The 20,946-nt window shown below is 49.2% G+C and overlaps 1 protein-coding gene across 8 annotated transcripts in view; it reads left to right on the forward strand.

Moving 5' to 3' along the window:
- Positions 1–7,281: 7,281 nt before the first annotated feature.
- Positions 7,282–20,946, forward strand: part of NOD2 (nucleotide binding oligomerization domain containing 2) — a 34,071-nt gene continuing 20,406 nt past the window's right edge. For 2 of the 8 annotated variants that reach the window (XM_025268648.3, XR_003104520.3), the window contains exons 1-3: positions 7,326–13,477; positions 15,876–15,981; positions 18,905–20,720. In XM_025268648.3, the coding sequence (XP_025124433.2) occupies positions 13,019–13,477; positions 15,876–15,981; positions 18,905–20,720 (2,381 nt within the window). In that variant the 5' untranslated portion in view covers positions 7,326–13,018. Of the gene's footprint in view, positions 13,478–15,875; positions 15,982–18,904; positions 20,721–20,946 lie in introns of all 8 variants that reach the window. The other 6 variants (XM_025268646.3, XM_025268643.3, XM_006043263.4 and 3 more) reach the window with 6 other exon arrangements.

Consider the following 20,946-nt stretch of genomic DNA (forward strand, 5'->3'; position numbering starts at 1 on the left):
GTTAGTTCTAGAAGGTCTTGTAGGTATTCATAGAACTGTTCAACTTCAGCTTCTTCAGCATTACTGGTCAGGGCATAGACTTGGATTACCATGATATTGAATGGTTTGCCTTGGAAACGAACAGAGTTCATTCTGTCGTTTTTGAGATTGCATCCAAGTACTGCATTTCGAACTCTTTTGTTGACTATGGTGGCTACTCCATTTCTTCTAAGGGATTCCTGCCCACAGTAGTAGATATAATGGTCATCTGAGTTAAATTCACCCATTCCAGTCCATCTTAGTTCGCTGATTCCTAGAATGTCGACATTCACTCTTACCATCTCCTATTTGACCACTTCCAATTTGCCTTGATTCATGGACTTAACATTCCAGGTTCCTATGCAATATTGCTCTTTACAGCATTGAACCTTGCTTCTGTCACCAGTCCCATCCACAAATGGGTGTTGTTTTTGCTTTGGCTCCAACCCTTCATTCTTTCTGGAGTTATTGCTCCACTGATCTCCAGTAGCATATTGGGCACCTACCGACCTGGGGAGTTCATGTTTCAGCGTCCTATCTTTTTGCCTTTTCATACTGTTAATGGGGTTCTCAAGGCAAGAATACTGAAGTGGTTTGCCATTCCCTTCTCCAGTGGACCACATTCTGTCAGCAATGCCAAAGAATGCTCAAACTACCACACAATTGCACTCATCTCACACATTAGTAAAGTAATGCTCAAAATTCTCCAAGCCAGGCTTCAGCAATATGTGAACTGTGAACTTCCAGATGTTCAAGCTGGTTTTAGAAAAGGCAGAGGAACCAGAGATCAAATTGCCAACATCCGCTGGATCATCAAAAAAGCTAGAGAGTTCCAGAAAAACATCTATTTCTGCTTTATTGACTATGCCAAAGCCTTTGACTGTGTGGCTCACAATAAACTGTGGAAAATTCTGAAGGAGATGGGAATACCAGACTACCTGACCTGCCTCTTGAGAAACCTGTATGCAGGTCAGGAAGCAACAGTTAGAACTGGACATGGAACAACAGACTGGTTCCAAATAGGAAAAGGAGTCCGTCAAGGCTGTATATTGTCACCCTGCTTATTTAACTTATATGCAGAGTACATCATGAGAAACGCTGGGCTGGAGGAAGCACAAGCTGGAATCAAGATTGCCGGGAGAAATATCAATAACCTCAGATATGCAGATGACACCACCCTTATGGCAGAAAGTGAAGAGGAACTAAAGAGCCTCTTGGTGAAAGTGAAAGAGGAGAGTGAAAAAGTTGGCTTAAAACTCAACATTCAGATAACGAAGATCATGGCATCTGGTCCCATCACTTCATGGGAAATAGATGGGGAAACAGTGGAAACAGTGTCAGACTTTATTTTTTGGGCTCCAAAATCACTGCAGATGGTGACTGCAGCCATGAAAGTAAAAGACGCTTACTCCTTGGAAGAAAAGTTATGACCAACCTAGACAGCATATTCAAAAGCAGAGACATTACTTTGTCAACAAAGGTCCATCTAGTCAAGGCTATGGTTTTTCCTGTGGTCATGTATGGATGTGAGAGTTGCACTATAAAGAAAGCTGAGTGCCAAAGAATTGATGCTTTTGAACTGTGGTGTTGGAGAAGACTCTTGAGAGTCCCTTGGACTGCAAGGAGATCCAACCAGTCCACCCTGAAGGAGATCAGTCCTGGGTGTTCATTGGAAGGACTGATGTTGAAGCTGAAACTCCAATACTTTGGCCACCTGATGAGAAGAGCTGACTCATTTGAAAAGACCATGATGCTGGGAAAGATTGAGGGCAGGAGGAGAAGGGGACGACAGAGGATGAGATGGTTGGATGGCATTACTGACTCAATAGACATGGGTTTGGGTGGACTCAGGGAGTTGGTGATGGACAGGGAGATGTGGCGTGCTGTGGTTCATGGGGTCGAAAAGAGTCAGACACGACTGAGCGACTGAACTGAACTGAGCCTGGATGAGAACCAGGAATCCTAGCCACCAGCCCAGCAAGTGCTAGAGGCTGGAAGCAAATTTTCCCGGCTGTTGCCTCCATTTAAAAGCAAGAATATTTCAAGGAAGCAAAAACTGTAAAAACAGGTGCAAAGTTTATTATTAGCGGCAAGCACAACAAGTGATAGAGCACACAGAGAAACAATTTGTTAAGATACAAGCAAGGCAGAAATACGTACCCCCAGAGAGAAAGGGTGTGGGCGTCCCCCTAAATGAGGAAGAGTGCAGCGAATAGACTGTTAAGCCATTTATATAAGGCAGTTCTTCCAGGTCCTGGCTTATCTTTGGCCAATCCTGGTTTCTTTTTCCACGCCTGCCCTGCCCTAGGACCCTTTCTAACATGTGTGTGCAACATTTTTCCAAAATGGATTCCAGCCCAGAGGCCTATGGGGATTAGGGTTGGAGTATCACCTATTAATTGAGAAGGAACTGGCAACCCACTCCAATATTCTTGCCTGGAGAATCCCGTGGACAGAGGAGCCTGGTGGGCTGCTGTCCATGGGGCTCACACAGAGTTGGACATGACTGAAACGACTTAGCATGCATGCATGCATTGGAGAAGGAAATGGCAACCCACTCCAGTGTTCTTGCCTGGAGAATCCCAGGGACGGCGGAGCCTGGTGGGCTGCCATCTGTGGGGTCGCACAGAGTCGGACACGACTGAAGTGACTTAGCAGCAGCAGCAGCATCACCAAGTAAGAGGGCTTCCCTGGTGGCTCAGTGGTAATGAATCTGCCTTCCTATACAGGAGACACAGGAGGCACAGGTTAGATCCCTGAGTTGGGAAGATCCCGTGGAGAAGGAAATGTAAAACCACTCCAGTATGCTTGCCTGGGAAATACTTTCCATAGACAAAGGAGCCTGGAAAGTTACAATCCATGGGGTTGCAAAAGAGTGAGACAGGATTTAGTGACTTAATAGCAACGTCACCTATTACGGCCTGGTGCCCTCTCCTGTTTGACTCCCAAAGAGCCTTTGTACGCATGTGCAGTGTCTCCTTTGCCCCAGGGATGGGAAATATGTGACCCCTTGATCTTTTAATCAAACAGGGTTTAGCCCCTTTTTCTCCCTGCCATAACTGTTATCTTAAAGTGTCTGCAGGAGACAAAGTCCAGCCATTTACCCTGTTCCTGTTGCTATTTCCATCTCGAAGTACAAATAGGAGACTGGTTGTAAATATCTAGCCTAGAGCCCACATGCCTCCTTCCTCAGGAAACGTAAACAGGAGGCTAGTTTTAATGTCTAGCCAGGAGCCCATCTATCTCCTGCCTCAACACCACTTTTGAGAAATTCAATAGGAATTGACCCATAACTTCATGAGTTTGGCAATGAAAACCCAAATGGTGAGGTGTTTGTTCATAGGTGATGAAAACTTGGTCATGTCAATCTTGTTTTTTTTTTTTTTTTCATAGCTAGGTATACATGCATTAGCCTTTACAAAATCTCAAAAGTTCTTAATATTGCAGGATTTTAAAATTAAGGCCACAGACAGAGTGGGCTGTGGGGGCACCGCTATGGTTATCCTGAGACATAGCATGGTGGGGCTGGGGTGTGGGTACCACTTAGTTGTAAGGGAAACCAAGGCCAAGGTTAAATAACTGATCAAAGGGAATAGAGTTGGAATTCAAAGCCAGGTTTGCTTGAATCCAGCGTCTATGCTGTTCAACCTGTTGCCTCCCATGGGCAGAGAGTGAGCAAAGCTTGGGTGTGAGGACCAAACTATTAATGTAAGGACATTGGTGCCTCATTTGGGCCTGATTAGAAAAGTTTGGACACTGGCAGATGGGCAGGCTGCTTGGAACAGCAGACTGAAATGGAGACTGGGGTTCAGTGTGAGGCAGGGATGGAAGAGAGACTAGTTGGAATCGTGGGGAATGGCTGGGCGCTCTTGCCATAACCCAGGTGAGAATGACAGTGATTTGGACTCAAGTGATCCAGTGTTCTTGCCTGGAGAATCCCAGGGACAGGGGAGCCTGGTGGGCTGCCGTCTATGGGGTCACACAGAGTCGGACACAACTGAAATGACTTAGCAGCAATCATGGTGGATGTGGTAAGAAGTGGCTGCATTCTGAATATGTTTTGAAGGTCAAGTTGACAAATTTGATCCCAGGATGGATATGGGATATGAGATAAGATAAATCAGGTAGGTTTTCCAGGTTCGGTTGCTCTGTCACTTTTCTTTATAACTGGGCATTTAGGAGGCTTCGGGTTTTGACTGTTACAGATAAGATGGTGGCGAACATCCTTGTAGGGTTTTCCAGGGGGCACAGTGGAAAAGAATCCACCTGCCAATGCAAGAGACACGGGAGACTTATGTTTAATCCATGGGTCAGGAAGATCCTCTGGAGGAGGAAATGGTAACCTACTCCAGTATTCTTGTCTGGAAAATCCCACGGACAGAGGACTCTGGTGGGCTACAGTCCAAGGGATTGCAGAGTCAGACACAACTGAGCTACTGAGCACAGGTAGGAACATCCTTGTAGATGGATCTGTACACCGTCTGGAAGGATTTTCCTGGGGTAGATTCAGTCCTTCTAACCCAGCCAACTGTGCACCACCTGCGCAGGCATTTACCTGGAGGCAGAGTGGGGTGGTGGTTTGAGCATGAACTTTGATGTCAGACATTTGGTAGCAAATCTGGGCTCTGCTGTCAGGACTTGGATCGATTGATCAACACTTCTGTGCCTCAGTTTCTTCCTCTATAGATCAGAGTAATGATGGCCAATATCCTATATCATGCAAAATGCCGGGCTGGATGAAGCACAAGCTGGAATCAAGATTGCTGGAAGAAATATCAATAACCTCAGATATGCAGATGACACCACCCTTATGGCAGAAAATGAAGAAGAACTAAAGAGCCTCTTGATGAAAGTGAAAGAGGAGAGTAAAAATGTTGGCTTAAAACTCAACATTCAGAAAATTAAGATCATGGCATCCAGTCCTATTGCTTCATGGCAAATAGATGGGGAAACAATGGAAACAGAGACAGACTTTATTTTCTTGGGCTCCAAAATCACTGCAGACAGTGACTGCAGCCGTGAAATTAAAAAGACACTTGCTCCTTGGAAGAAAAGCTATGAAAAACCTAGACAGCATATTAAAAAGCAGAGACATTACTTTACCAACAAAAGTCTGTCAGTCAAGGCTATGGTTTTTCCAGTAGTCATGTATGGATGTGAGAGTTGGACTATAAAGAAAGCTGAGTGCCAAAGAATTGATGGTTTTGAACTGTGGTGTTGGAGAAGACTCTTGAGAGTCTCTTGGACTGCAAGGAGATACAAGAAGTCCATCCTAAAGGAAATCAGCCCTGAATATTCATTGGAAGGACTGATGCTGAAGCTGAAACTCCAATACTTTGGCCACCTGATGCGAAGACCCGACTCATTGGAAAAGACCCTTATGCTGGGAGGGATTGGGGGCAAGAGGAAAGGGGAGGACAGAGGATGAGATGGTTGGATGGCATCACCGACTCGATGGACATGAATTTGAGTAAACTCTGGAGTTGGTGATGGACAGGAAAGCCTGATGTGCTGCAGCTCATGGAGTCACAAAGAGTTGGACAGGAGCGACTGAACTGAACTGAGCAAATATCCTGTAGGTAGGATTAACTCAATGTCTGTAAAGCACTACGTCAGTGTCAGTCTATTTTCCCTTGAAATTGACTTCACATTAAAAAATTTCCAAGTACAAATGTTTAAAAGGGATTGTTTATACTAATTGTTGTTGTTGTTTAGTCCCTAAGTCATGTCCAGTTCTTTTCTGACCCCATGGACCGTAGCTGGCCAGGCTACTCTGTCCATGGGATTTCTCTGGCAAGAATACTGGAGTGGGTTGCCATTTCCTTCTCTAAGGGATCTTTCTGACCCAGGGATTGAACCCACATCTCCTTCACTGCCAGGCAAATTCTTTGCCATTGAGCCACCAGGGTGAAGCAATACGTTCAATGAAAAAGTAGCAATCACTTCCCAGAAATAAGAAATCATAAAATAAAACAAATTTAATGTAAAAAAGAATTCTGGTAAACTCTAGTTAGGTAGTGTCACAGAGCCAACTGGACTAGGCAGTGTTAGAGAGGTGTTCAATCCCTGTTATTACTAAACTGAGATGGTTTGCCTCAACTTGGAAGAATTGAAAGAAAAATGTAAGAAGAAGAAGTTTAAATGCCCTGTCCACTGTTACCTAACATGTAACCATCATACTTGGGAGAACTCTGTCCTGGGACTTCACAATAGGAAGGACTCCACCCTTAGTGCAGAAAGCAAAGAGGAACTAAGGAGCCTCTTGATGAAGGTGAAAGAGAAGAGTGAAAAAGCTGGCTTAAAACTCAACATTCAGAAAACTAAGATCATGGCATCCAGTCCCATCTCTTCATGGCAAATAGATGGGGAAACAATGGAAACAGAGACAGACGTTATTCTCCTGGGCTCCCAAATCACTGTGGACAGTGACTGCAGCCATAAAATTAAAAGATGCTTGCTCCTTGCAAGAAAAGCTATGACAAACCTAGACAGCATATTAAAAAGCAGAGACATTACTTTGCCAACAAAAATCCCTGTAGTCAAAGCTGTGGTTTTTTCAGTAGTCATGTACGGATGTGAGAATTGGACCATAAAGAAGGCTGAGCTGAAGTATTGATGCTTTTAAAGTGTGGTGTTGGAGAAGACCCTTGAGAGTCTCTTGGACTGCAAGGAGATCCAACCAGTCCATCCTACAGGAAATCAGCCCTGAATATTCATTGGAAGGACTGATGCTGAAGCTGAAACTCCAATACTTTGGCCACCTGATGCGAAGACTGGACTCATTGGGAAAGACTCTGATGCTGGGAAAGATTGAAGGCGGGAGGAGAAGGGGACGACAGAGGATGAGATGGTTGGATGGCATCACTGACTTGATGGACATGAGTCTGAGCAAGATTCGGGAGATGGTGAAAGGGAAGCCTGGCGTGCTGCAGTCCAAGGGGTGGCAGAGTCGGACACCACTGAGCGACTGAACAAAAACAACAACAAGACGACTATTGACTTACTGACCCTCAAAGCGGGGACAGGTAATACTGACCCCAACAGCTTACCTAGCTTTTTAATTCAAAGTATATCTCTGCGTGTGTATGTGTGTGCCCTGTGTGCTCAGGCCGCCCGGGTCCCTCTGGCTCTCGACTCCCAGGAGGTGGAGGGCGGGGCCGGGAGCGCTGGGGCTGCCGGGCAGAGGGGGCGGGGCAAGTCGGGCGAGTGGTCGGGAAGGGGCGTGTGCGGGGTGGGGGCGGGGCGGAGGCGGGATGGGGGCGGGGCGGAGGCGGGATGGGGGCGGGGCGGAACACCAGCGCAGCCTAGTCTCGCCGGTGCGGAGCAGGCTATTGGAGACTCAAGCTGCACCGAGGAACCCGGTTGCCAGGGGTGAGTGCTCCTGAGCCCAGCGCAAGGGACGGCGGGCGCCGAGGGTCCCGCTCCTGGGATTGGGACACCTGACTGCCGTCCAGGACGCCAGGCTCTCGATGAAGCTGCCTCGGTTTCCCCTTCGGGAGTCCCGGAGTCTAGAAGGAAAGGGGCCATCTGGAGGTTGGGGAGCCTCCTGGCGGTCTGTGAGGAGGCTAGAGGGGGAGCGGCGTGGGCAGAACTTCCGTCCCTGGAGCCTCTGAGTTCTATAGAGAGGTGTGATTTGGGGGTCGAGGTTGTGTGTAGGGAGAAAGTCCACGATGAAGTTGTGAGGCGCCGGCCGGCCAGGCTTCAGATTTCTGAGCGGGAGTTACTTTCTGTCTAGCCTCTTCTCTCCCTCAGTTTACCCAGTTTCGCCTTGCTTGTGAGTGGATGGGTATAAATGAGAGTGCCCGAATGCTCTCTAACCCTGCCTGTGGCCTGGTAACTGTCGTGGGAGTCTCCTGCCTCCATCTCCTCACTGGTGGGTGTGGAGACCCCTGCGCATCCCCAATCCTATCTCTGCCCAGACCCACACACACCAGGGCCTGCCAGCGCCGCATCTTTTGTGCTGTTCATCCTCGCGTTTTTTCCTCCTGTTGAGGAACAGCCATCTGGTCCTCCTTGCTTTGCAACAAACTCAAACGCCTCCTCCATCTCCTCCAGGAGGGCTCCCCCAGCTGAACCCTTGGCTCCCAGTCTGTTCTTGCTTCTCTCCTTTTTCGAGCTCTTGGGCTTCTCCCAGTGGTGGGCTCCATCTCCCCACAGGCTGTTCTCTGGGCACAGGGTCCTTGTTCCATAGAGAGAAGACCCCACTGGTGAAGACCAGAGTGACATTCCTTCACTCTCCTAATCACTCTGCTCCTAAATTGACTGATTACTCAGATCCCCTTCACCAATCAGCATTCTGAGATCTGAGGCTGGAAGGGACCCCATCTAGCCTGCTAACCTCCCACCCAGTGCACGAGCCCTCAACTGCATATGCTCGGTGTTGGGGAGCTCAGTACTTAAGAAACACTGTTCAGCATCCTGCAGCTCTGGCTTCATTTAGTCAAAAGTCTGTGGCTTGCAGATTCCACCCCTTGGCTCCACTTCTGGCTCCTAGAACCATGCAGAGGAAATCCATTTTTTAATTCGTTCATACAGTCTTGATCAGTTCACTGGATGAGACACTGAGGGTACAGCAAAGAAAACGTCAGATAAAATTCCCTGCCCTTGTGGGGTTCGTTTTCTGGAAAGGAGTTGGACAGCTGTCAATAAGTAAATACATGACATGTCAGGCAGTAGTAAGTGCTATAGAGAGAAAGAAAGCAGGCAAGAGGGATGAGGTATGGGGCCAGGTGGCGCTAGTGGTAAAGAACTCGCCTGCCAACGAGACGTGGGTCTCTGGGAAGATCCCCTGGAGGAGGGCACGGCAACCCACTCCAGTATTCTTGTCTGGAGAATCCCATGGACAGAGGAGCTGGCAGGCTATAGTCCATGGGATCGCAAAGAGTCAGTCAGACATGACTGAGTGACTGAAGTGGAACCTGTTTAGGGGGAAGATCTGGAGTTTGGTTTTATGCTTGTGAAGTTTGAGATGCCCATTGGGCATCCCATTAGGCAGTTGGAAAAGCTTAGTGGGGACATTGGGGCTGGATAAAAAAATTTAGAGCATCATCACCAGATAGCTGGTATTTAAAGCCACAAGCTCACTTAGGGAGAGAGTCATTCAGAGAAAAGAGGTCCCACCAGGGAGTTCTGTAGCTCGCAGCATTAAGAATTAGCCAAGGAGACAAAAGAACAGCCAGTGAGATGGGAGGAGAAATCAGAGAGTGGGGGTGTTCTGGAGGGAACACAGAAGATGCTTCAGGGAGAAGAGAGGGAGTGATGATGACGAATGCCTTTGGCAGAGCCAACAAGTGAGGGTTGAGAATCCAGCAACCTGGAGGTCACCAGGGGCCATGACAAAAGCAGCTGGAGGCCAGAGGGGACAGGAGGGGAGAGCTTGAGGAGAGCAGTACAGAAGACAGCTCGGGAGTCCTGCTGTGAAGGGAGCAGAGAAATGGGGTTAGGTGGAGAAATTGCATTATGTGTCTGTGCTGCTGAGAACAGCTCTCCCGGTGAGAAGCTTGGTGAAGGGGGCAAGAATGGAGCATGCTGCAGTAAGTGAGGGGGCGATAGGTCCAGTGCCCCAGGGGAGGCGTGGCCCCTGACGAGAGCTGGACAGCTCAGAAGGTGAACTTCTGGGGCCTCCCTCTCTTTCCTATCTGCAGCTGTCCAACAGGCTAAGATTTCAGCACTTAGGCAAATCAAATGGCTCAGGGCTCCAGAAAAACCAAATCAGCTGTGTCTCAGGAAGAAAGGAGGGGTCAGGGCTTGCCCTAGGCTTGGGGATAAGCGGGGGCCCCGTGTGGGTTGCCCCTTCCATTTGACCCTCTGTTTCAGTAAGGAAGTGCCCCTTTCTTTGCATAGACCGTACCCTCCTCGAGAAAAGACTATAATGACCTCAAAGTTGCAGTAATTGAAGTGGAGAAGAAAAGGTAATGGAGAGAGGCTGATTGATTTAGTCTGATGAGGGGAAGTCTAGGCAGGGAATAAAGGGGCAAGAGGTAGGATTTTAGGGACAGTTTTTATGAAATAGGTGTTGAGTGGACATCTGTTTTCTATCGTTCGCAATTTAAACTGAAGCAGGGAAAACTTTGGTTAGACATGATAAGGAACTTCCTGTACTGGTTAGTGAGGGCAGCAACGGGCCAGGTCTTTTGCCCTGAATGTTTAGGATGAGAAAGGACAATGCCTTCTTAGACATAGAGTGCTGGCAAGATTGATACTTGGAGATTCTCCCAGCTCTGAGGTTTCTGGAAGAAGGCTAGGACAGAGATGGGACTTTCCAGCTCGTGGTGGGAGGATAGACTGCCAAATCTTCTGGCTAGGGCTTGCCTCCTTCTCTGGGTACCCTGACATCACAAGTCTGATAGGCGTGCCTCAAGCATCTGTCGGCTGACCCAGACTTGGCAGGCTTGCAGAGGGTCCCAGCTTAGCTGTAGCTCGTCCCCTTGTGGGTGAGCGTATTTGTAGGTGTGTCAAAGATCATTAGGCTTGGTGGGGTCTCTCTGTGCAGGTCATGGTGGAGGCCGAAAGCTTTGTGCCAGAACTGCTGAGAATTACGTAATTCTTCACATCTGCTTGGCCAACTCCGGCCTCTGCCCATCCTGTAGGGGGTTTCCTCAGGAAAGACGTGGAGTCTGTGGGCAAATCGAGACCTGCCAGTCCTGTGCCACGTAAGTCCCGCCTGCAGGTGACTTGGCCATGCCTACTCTAAGCCATAGACTGAGGAGCCTGGAGGCCTACAGTCTGTAGGGTCGTAAAGAGTGGGACACAACTGAAGCGACTAAGCATGCACTCTAAACCTAATGATCTTTGCGGGTCGGGGGTTGAGTGATCCAGATTCTCCCAATGCAGAGGAGACGGCCACTGTTCGTCCTTAGGCCTCCTCTGGTTGAGAGGGGCAGGCAATGTCCTATCTCATCTGAACTCTTCAGCTTCTTTAATTCCTGGCTGCACATGGGTCTTCTGGGCATTGGGTTCGAGGTGAAGTGCAGACCCCATTTCTGGGCTGTTTGTGGAGGACCTGGGCAGGCGTGGTGATGGAGCTGGTGTTTTCATAGCCGAGAACCACTCCAGCGTGAAGCCCAGAGCCTGTGCTACCCCGTCTTGTTCTCTCCTCTCCCCTCTCCCCACTTCTAGCCTCTGGACTCCTCTGCTTGGCACTGGGCACAGGAAGGAGGCCTGCTTGGCCGGAGAGAACTGTGTTCCTTTCTGGTTTACAGGGGCCTCCGCATTGGGGATTCACAGCCCCCGAAGCTGCCAGACTCGTGGGCTACCTGGCTGCCTCAGTTTCCTCATCTGGCCAGCACAGGAATTCCAGCCTACATGTTGGCAGCATTCTGAGCTGCGATCTCTCCTTTCCCTTCCTTTGGCTGGCATATGAGGACGGGTACAGAATGTTCCAGCCCCACCCCTTCCCTCAGTGGATTTTTGATTCATGAACATTCCCACTGTACTTCCCCATGGCCCAGCTCCATGCCAGGCTTACAGATGCCAGGATGAGTAAAACCCAGGCTTCCACTCGGGCCAAGAAGGGAGTTAGGCACATAAAGAACCAATAGGGAAAAGGCAGACTTTCCAAGCCCCTTGGCGTCTGCTCCCTCGAGTCTCCTGGAATGTCCCTGTTTTGTAGACAGACGCTGGAGTTCCTCTTCAGTTCCCATGCCTACGTCCTTTTACTTTCGCTTTCTGTGGGCACTGCACCAGCCCACGTCTCTGGACTCCGTGACCATCACAGGAGGGAACTTGCTGAGAGATTTTCTCTGCTGCGCGGGGACCCTGCCAGGGCTTGGAGCTCTGTGAGATCGCTTCCCACGGACTCCCAGGACCCAGAGTCTGAGGGCTGAGCCCGGGGTAAGCCACTGGCAGAGGTGACAGCACACGGTGTGTGGTGGTGGGGGGAGGGCCTGGGCATTTGGGGAGGGGAGCAGTGCATCCATAGGCTTTGAAATGCACCACGAGTTTCACTTCACCTGGGTTGGCATCTTCACAGCAGTGTTCTGGGTCTGCCTCTGGGGGTCGCCGTGGGTTATGTACAGAGGTCTGGGCTCGGGCCTCTGTAGGGAACCCAAATACAAGGGAATGAAAGGTATGCCATCTGGAGTTGCTCTGCTGGGGTTCAGATCCTAGCTCTGCCTCGTCTAGCTTTCAACCCTTGCGCAAGTCACCAAGCTTCTCTGTGACTCAGTTTCTTCATCTGTAAAGTGGGGCTGATCCTAGTACCAAATTCAGAGTGGTTGGCGGGGTTAATTGAAAGCACTTAGGATGGTGCCTGACACGTTATATGTGGTCAGTTAATAAACATTAGCCATTATTGAAGAGAGAGCTATGGTAGCATGAATCCAACCAACATAGAAGGGACCTCTTGTTAAGAAATGATTCCCCTATTCCTTGGGAGACATTGCTCCTAGCATTAACGGAATCCTTTTTAAAAAAATTTGTATTTATCTTTGACAGAGCACCAAAAGTTCTTCACTACTGCCCGTGGGGTTTCTCTGGTTGTAGTGAGTGGGGGCTATTTTGTAGTGGCGGCATGTGGGCTTCTCTTGTTGCAGAGCACAGGCTTTATTTAGGGCATACGGTCTTCAGTAGTTGCAGCATGCAGGCTCTTTGGTGAGGGCTCAGTAACTGTGGCACACAGGCTTAGTTGCCCTGCGGCATTTGGAATCTTCCCGCACCAGGGATCAAACTGTGTCCCTTGCATTGGCAGGCGGATTCTTAACCACTGAACCACCAAGGAAGTCATAAACCTGTTAAACCAGGGATGACGCATAGATGTGGGAGCCAGGGGCCTTAATTTAACTCCTGGCTGCTTCAGACCCTCTGTGAGACCACAAGCCAGTTTGCCTTCTCTGGGCCTCCGTTTGTACATCTGTACAATGGGGAGCTTGCCTTGGTAGTGTCTGAGGGTACAGCCGTGGCTGGCTTGGCCTCAGGGTGGGGCAGACTTGCCCTCTCCACTACCCTCCGTCTGCTTTCTGAGAAGCCCTGCACTGACCTCATTCTCCTCCCAGATTGTGAAATGTGCGCACAAGATGTTTTTCAGACACAGAGAAGCCAGCTGGTGGAGTTGCTGGTCTCGGGGTCCCTGGAGAGCTTTGAGAGTATTCTGGACCGGCTGCTTTCCCGGGAAGTCCTCTCCTGGGAGGACTATGAGGGGCTTAGCCTCGTGGGGCAGCCCATCTCCCACTTGGCCAGGCGCCTCCTGGACACCATCTGGAATAAGGGTGCTTGGGGCTGTGAACAACTGACTGCAGCTGTGCGGGAGGCCCAGGCCGACAGCCAGCCCCCCGAGCTTCCCAGCTCCTGGGACCCCCACTCACCCCACCCAGCCCGTGACCTGCAGAGTCACCGACCAGCCATTGTCAGGAGACTCTACGGCCACGTGGAGGGTGTGCTGGACCTGACACAGCAGCGGGGTTTCATCAGCCAGTACGAAACTGATGAAATCAGGCGGCCCATCTTCACTTCATCCCAGCGGGTAAGCACTTCCCTCTTGGCTCGTCATATTTCAGAGGAAAAGTGTGCTTAGTTACTGAGACTAGTTCATGAAATCAGGCCTGTGGGGAGATGTGGGTCATAGTCCTCCTTTAAAGGTGCGTGGGTGTGTGCATGCGTGTGTGTGTGCGTGCTCAGTTTTGTCAGACTCTTTGTGACCCCATGGACTGTAGCCCACCAGGCTCTTCTGTCCGTGGGATTTTTCAGGCAGGAATACTGGAGCGAGTTGCCATTTCCTTCTCTAGGGGATCTTTCCAACCCAGGAATCGAACCCAAGTCTCCTTTGTCTCCTGCACTAACACAGGGATTCTTTACCGCTATGTCACCTGGGAGCCAGCAGTCTTTCCTGGCCGTCCAGCGGTTAAGACTCCACGTTTCCACTGCAGGGCACAAGAATTTGATCCCTGGTCAGAGAACCAAGATCCCACATGTTGTGGCAAAAATTAATCAATAAAAATAAATAAATAAAGGTGGCTGGGAAGGTGAAAGTTGCTGTGGCTTTCTGGTGCCGTGCCACTTCTGATGCGAGATGCTGTTTTGTGGTGGCGAGCATCTTGGATTCTGAAGTCAGGATGATGCAGGCTCAAGGCCTGTGACTTCAGATTTCTCTGTGGAAGCTCTCATTCCTTCATCTCTCCTGTCTCAGATTCCTCATCTGGGAAACATTAGTAAGGTCTTGGGAGAATTCAATGAGGTGAGCTATATAACTCTTAGAACAGTACCCAGCACACAGTAAGCACTCATTGTGGAGAAGGAAATGGCAACCCATTCCGGTATTCTTGCCTGGGAAATCCCATGGACAGAGCAGCCTGGCGGACTACAGGCCATGGGGTCACAGAGTCGGACATGACTTAGCGACTAAACCACCAGCAAGCGCTCACCAGCTCACTGTTTGTTACTATCAGTTGGGTAACTGGTGATGCTCTGTGCTTGTTCGCTTTTAGTGCCGTCCGCTGTAAACTAACAGCTCAACAGATCACAAAAATTTATTAAGTTAAATCTGTGTTTAATAATTAATACAAAACATGATGTACTTATGTAGTTTAAATGCCCACATAGGACTTCTATATGAAATTGCATTCGCTCATAAACATTCAGGATTATGATAACTGCCTCTGAAGATGCCATTCCACAAGAACAGAAAAATGTCTTTGGGGTACTTCTGAAGCTCTTTGTTTTGTCTTCCCCCAAAGAGTGAACCTCAGGTCTCCTGTAATGCAGATGGAACAGTCATTAACAGCCCACTTTATGGACTGGGAAATTGAGTCTCAGAAAAGTGAGAAAAAGCTCACAGTAGTTAATGAGAAGGCCAGTGCTAAACCCAGGGCTTTGACTAATTAATTGAATTAATTAGAATTTAATTAATTGATTAGAATCATATGAATCTATTTTGATGCCTACTATGTACCAGTTTCTGTCTTAAAACTTATTGTGCTGAGAACCTTGTACATAGTAGGCACTCAAGAAATATTTGTTGATGAAATAATGAATTATTAATGAATGAACTGGAATACATTGCTGTGTTAGGATGTTTATTTCATTTTTTATTTAGTAATAATGTTATTTTAAAAGATTTATTAGAGTATAGTTCATTCACAGTGTTGTCTGCTTTCTTATTTGAATTTTAAACATTTGCTTGAAAAATTATTTCACATCAATTTTTGCTTCTTTTGGGAAGCTCTCATGTGTAATTTATTGATAGCATCTTTGAAGAGCAAAATCATTGATGATGTTTGAGCAATGTTTCAGATGATGGAGGAGCCATAAGACTGCTCTAAGTAAAGGAATGTGTATGGTCTCAAAATGTCAAGGGGACTTTCTAGTTTTGATTTTTGTCTGTTTTTGAAGTATGTGTTTGGTGTCCAGGTGAGTTTAGGTAAAGCTGATTGAGACTCATGGAATAAGCCTGCTCATGGCTGCTTTAAAGTGTTCATAGTATTTGTGTTCGTGTCTTAGAACAGCTGCGTTGCGGTCCTCCATCACTAGCGCGCCTGAAACCTGCCACTGAGCCTTGTGCTGTAGTCTCTGTGGGGATTTCAGAGGCGCGAAGAAATCACTACTCACTCACGTGATTTCCATCTTCCAAGAATTATTTTTCCCATTCTTGCAGGTTTATAGAGTTATGTCTTTTTCTTTTTTTAAGTTGTTCACTCTTTCAATGAGTCTTAAGAGGGAGCCACATTGGATGTGTGTTCAAGTGTTCACTTCACCACCTGATACTGCATTGACTTGTTTAAATGCATCTTACCATACAGATGTTTTTCTGGCCTTTTATTGTGGTGGAAGAGAGAGGCTCATGGCATTGCCATAGTTGGTAGAGACCTTCTCACACCTCTCCATTTGCCTTTCTGGATAAATAATGACTTTTGCTTTCCCCACAGGCAAGAAGGCTCCTTGATCTCGCCACAGTGAAGGCGAATGGGTTGGCTGCCTTTCTTCTACAGTGTATTCAGGAATTACCGGTCCCATTGGCCCTGCCTTTTGAAGGTATATATGTGTTCTTTTCAGTTATCAGAAAAGGAAAGGAAGACTTTCAGATTCGTGGTGAAGAGCAAAAACATCAGCATGAGACTTGTCAGCTAAAATCTCACTTACTGGCTGTGCAAACCTCCGTAAAACTCAGCGTCTCATTTTAAGGGTAACATCACTACTGTTTTGGGGCTTCCTTGGTGGCCCGGTGGTAAATAATCCACCTGCCAATGCAGGAGATGGAGGTTTGATCCCTGGGATGGGAAGATCTCCTGGAGGAAATGGCTACCCACTCTAGTATTCTTGCCTGGGCGATCCCACGGACAGAAGAGCCTGGTAGGCTATAGTCTGTGGGGTGGCAAAAGAGTTAGACATGACTTAGTGACTAAACAACAATAACAGTACCAACACTGTCTCATTGGGATGTTGGGAGGATTAATGTGTGTACTATTAGGGTTTGCTTTGATTTCTTTTTACCCTGCAGAGTGATCACTGGAGCAACTTTGTCTTGAGGGCTAATACTGGCCTTTCTTACTGGCCCTTCTCTCGTTACATGTATTGGAAAGATACAGAAACACTTTTTGATGGCTGGTATCTCTTGATATCTGCAGTTTAGCTACTCATCAGAAACTTAGGAGCCAAATGGATTTAGATAATGTGATATCTTTCATCTCACATGGTCACCGACCCAACTCAGGAATGGGAGAGGCTCGGATAGCACAGCTTGAACGTCCCAGGCATCCTGCCAAGTGCTTTATTTATGATGTCTGTCCTTGGCAACAACCCTGAGAAGCAGGTATTATTTCCTCCACTTTGCAGATATGGAAACTGGGGCAGGGAGGTTGATTAACAAGCTAGGGGAGGATGGATCTGGTTTTAGACCATCTGCACCCATACTTCCTCTTTTCTTGGGAGAAGAGCTCATTGGTTGTAAAGAGAGGATGCAAGCCTCGTGTGTCTTAATCCTGTATCACCGTCAAGAAAGCTCGTTACCATCAAGGCCCCCTGACTTGTGCATGGTGCTGACAGATGGATTTACCACCTCGGGCTCTGCCCCCTGAAGGAAGGATGTCTGGAAGCCTGTGCTTGGCATCTGGGTCTGCACCCTCTCACCTGAGAACAGAACGCAGGCATCAGTACACAATAGGGGATGCATAGCTCCGAGCATGCTACCCTGCTTAGCCCTTGGTTAATATTTGCTATTGGTATCATCAACCTCAGCTGGCTGTTCACGCATGGTTAACGCTGTGCCATGGTGCAAGATTCCCAAAGGTGAAAATTCCAAAGGTGACAATTGATATGAGTTTGTTTTTAAAAGGAGAAAATTTTTTCCCCTAGAGAATTTTGATATGATTGTTGGCAGCTGGAAATCCTGCATGCAAAATCAAAGTATTAGGAAAATATATATATTTTGCAGTCTCTATTCAATGCTCCTAGTTTATCCAGGTGGCATTAAGGGCAAAGACAGTCATCAGCTTTGGGAACAGAAGAGGAAACAACAATCACAGGGCCTGTCCTTTGAATGACCATAAATACAGCTTCAGTGTGCTCAGAGCGCTCTGTGAGAATTACCTTTTAGCCTTTGAGTTGAGAACAAATGGGTCAGTACCTGGTTGGGGGCAGTAAGTCTGTGATACTCTGTGGTCCTACCGCCTGGGGCTCTGGACCAACACTTCTCACTTTCCTATAAAAAGAACTAACCCCTGACCCTGGGAGTGGTTTGCTCATGTTGGTATAATATGAGGATGATGAAGGCAAAAGGCGAAGAGGCCAGCAGAAGATGAAATGCATCACCAACACAATGGACATGACTTTGAGCAAACTCTGGGTGATAGTGAAGGACACTAACTGGCATGTTGCAGTGCATGGGGTCCCCAAAAGACGGATATAACTTAGCGGCTGAACAACAACAACAAAAGGAAAAACAGCACCCCTGTGGACACATCCTAGACATGAGAACTTGTATTGCAGACGGTTGTATGAAGAGGATGGGGAAGTAGGTCTTGATTAGGGAATATTGTCCAGGTCCTTGATCTGGGCGCCCCAGTGGCCCAGGTACCATCCACCGCTGGCTCCACTCACATAAACGAGGATAAGCTTCCCACCTCAAGGCCTTTAGTTTAATCACACCTGTCTAATCCTTTTTGCAAGTAAGTTAACATATTCACACTTGCTGTGAGTTAGAATGTGGGTGCCTTAGAGGGGCCACTGTTGTGCCTGCTGCTTCCAGTAATCATAATGATAATAAACAGCATTCTGTGAGAGTGAACTATATGTCACCATTCTTCTAAACTCTTCTTTTTCTCATTTCTTCCTAAAACAATCCTTCAAGGTGTGGTTTGTTCCCAGTTTTAAAGATAAGAATGCTAAAGCCAGAAAGGATGAGACGCTTGCCCAAGTTGATGGTAGACCCAGATTTCAAACTCAGGTGTATCTGACTTCAGAAACTGAGCTCCTGTGTCCTCAAGCCTTCTGTTTCCCTTTAGAAAGAACAGCTGAGGCTGAGTGGTGAGGGGACTTATCTAAGTCTACTGAACCAACATGGTGGGACAGACATCAGAATGCAGGTCTTCTGATCCCAGCACAGTGCTCCTGATCTTCTCTAGAGCTCTTTGCAATGTCAGTAACGATAATGGTGCTAGGCAATGTCTTTTGAGCACTTCGTGTTGGACACTGAACAAAGAACATTATCTTCGTTGATCCGCAAGTTTTTACATGGACCACCACTTCTCCTGTCCCACAGAGGAGAAAACTGAGTCTCAGGAAGGTTACATGCTGCTGCTGCTGCTGCTGCTAAGTCGCAAGTCCATGGCTTGTTAGTGGAGAGCCAGGACAGGCACTGCCCATGCGTCACATCTCATTTCCTCGAGGCAGCCCACCCCTCATCAGGTCCCATTTTCACCATGGTCCCAGCTCCTCTGTTTCTTCTTCTGTCTTCCAGATGCCGCCTGTAAGAAGTACGTGTCCAAGCTGAGGACCGTTATATCAGCTCAGTCTCGTTTCCTGAGCACCTACGATGGAGCAGAGAATCTTTGCCTGGAAGAAGTGTATACAGAGAATGTTCTGGAAATCCAGATGGAGGTGGGCATGGCTGGACCTTCGCAGCAGAGCCCTACCACCCTAGGCCTGGAGGAGCTCTTCAGCACCCGTGACCATTTCAACAAAGAGGCGGACACTGTGCTGGTGGTGGGCGAGGCGGGCAGTGGCAAGAGCACACTCTTGCAGCAGCTGCACCTGCTCTGGGCTTCCGGGCGGGCCTTCCAGGAATTTCTCTTCGTCTTCCCATTTAGCTGCCGGCAGCTGCAGTGCCTGGTGAAACCACTGTCCGTGCAGACGCTGCTCTTCGAACACTGCTGTTGGCCTGACCTTGGCCCCCAGGACGTCTTCCAGGTCCTCCTTGACCACCCTGAGCGCATCCTCTTAACCTTCGATGGCTTTGATGAGTTCAGGTTCAGGTTCACGGATCGGGAGCGTCACTGCTGTCCGACCGCCCCCACGTCAGTCCAGAGTCTGCTCTTCAACCTTCTGCAGGGCAATCTGCTAAAGAACGCCCGCAAGGTGTTGACCAGCCGCCCAGGCGCGGTATCGGCGAGCCTCCGAAAGCACGTGCGCACGGAACTCAGCCTCAAGGGCTTCTCGGAAGAGGGCATCGAACTGTACCTGAGGAAGCGGCATCGCGAGCCTGGGGTGGCCGACCGCCTCCTCTGCCTGCTCAGAGCCACCTCGGCCCTGCACGGTCTGTGCCACCTGCCTGTCTTCTCCTGGATGGTGTCCAAATGCCACGAGGAGCTGTTGCTGCAGGGCCGGGGGTCCCCAAAGACCACCACGGATATGTACCTGCTGATCCTGCAGCACTTTCTGCTGCACGCCTCCCCCCTACCCTTAGCCACCCATGGCCTGGGACCCAGCCTGATTCAGGGCAGGCTCCCCACACTCCTGCACCTCGGCCGCCTGGCTCTCTGGGGCCTGGGCACGTGCTGCTATGTGTTCTCAGCCAAGCAGCTGCAGGCGGCACATGTCGACAGTGAGGACCTTTCTCTTGGCTTCCTGGTGCTTGCCAAGAGGGTTGTACCCGGGAGTACAGCCCCCCTGGAATTTCTGCATATCACTTTCCAGTGCTTCTTTGCTGCATTCTACCTCGCCCTCAGTGCCGACACCCCGCCGTCCTCGCTCAGACATCTCTTCCAAGGTCACAGGCCTGGAAGCTCGCCACTGGCCAGGGTGCTGCCCAAATTGTTCCTGCGGGGTTCCCGATGCAGAGAGGGCAGCGTGGCTGCTTTGCTGCAGGGGGCCGAGCCGCACAACCTCCAGATCACAGGGGCCTTCCTGGCGGGGCTGTTGTCACAGGAGCACCGGAGCTTGCTGGCTGAGTGCCAGGCCTCTGAGACGGGCCTGCTCAGGCGCTGGGACTGTGTCCGGCAGTGTCTGACCCGCAGCCTCCGCGAGCATTTCCGCTGCATCCCACCCGCCTTGCCGGGTGAGGCCAAGAGCATGCACGCCCTGCCTGGCTTCCTCTGGCTCATCCGGAGCCTGTATGAGATGCAGGAGGAGCGGCTGGCGCAGGAGGCCGTGCGCAGGCTGAACGTTGGGCACCTCAAGCTGACCTTCTGCAGTGTGGGCCCGGCCGAGTGTGCTGCCCTGGCCTTCGTGCTGCGCCACCTCCAGCGGCCTGTGGCCCTGCAGCTGGACCACAACTCTGTGGGTGACATCGGCGTGGAGCAGCTGCTGCCTTGCCTGGGCATCTGCAAAGCTCTTTAGTGAGTGATGCTGGGTGATGCTGGCTGGGCACTGTGGGAATGTTGCCATCCTGGTGCAGGTAGGGGAACCCCCTTTATGCTGGGAGCCAGGAGTCCAGGCCCAGCCCCTTTTGTGCAAAGACCTAGCGGAGATCCCTCCTCAGTCTGCACCTTAGATTCAACTTATAATAAGGATAGACGAAATTCATGGAATGGCCCATGTGCCAGGCACTGTACTACACTTTCC

The sequence above is a fragment of the Bubalus bubalis genome, chromosome 18, assembly GCF_019923935.1.
Source record: "Bubalus bubalis isolate 160015118507 breed Murrah chromosome 18, NDDB_SH_1, whole genome shotgun sequence".
Lineage (NCBI taxonomy): Eukaryota > Metazoa > Chordata > Mammalia > Artiodactyla > Bovidae > Bubalus > Bubalus bubalis.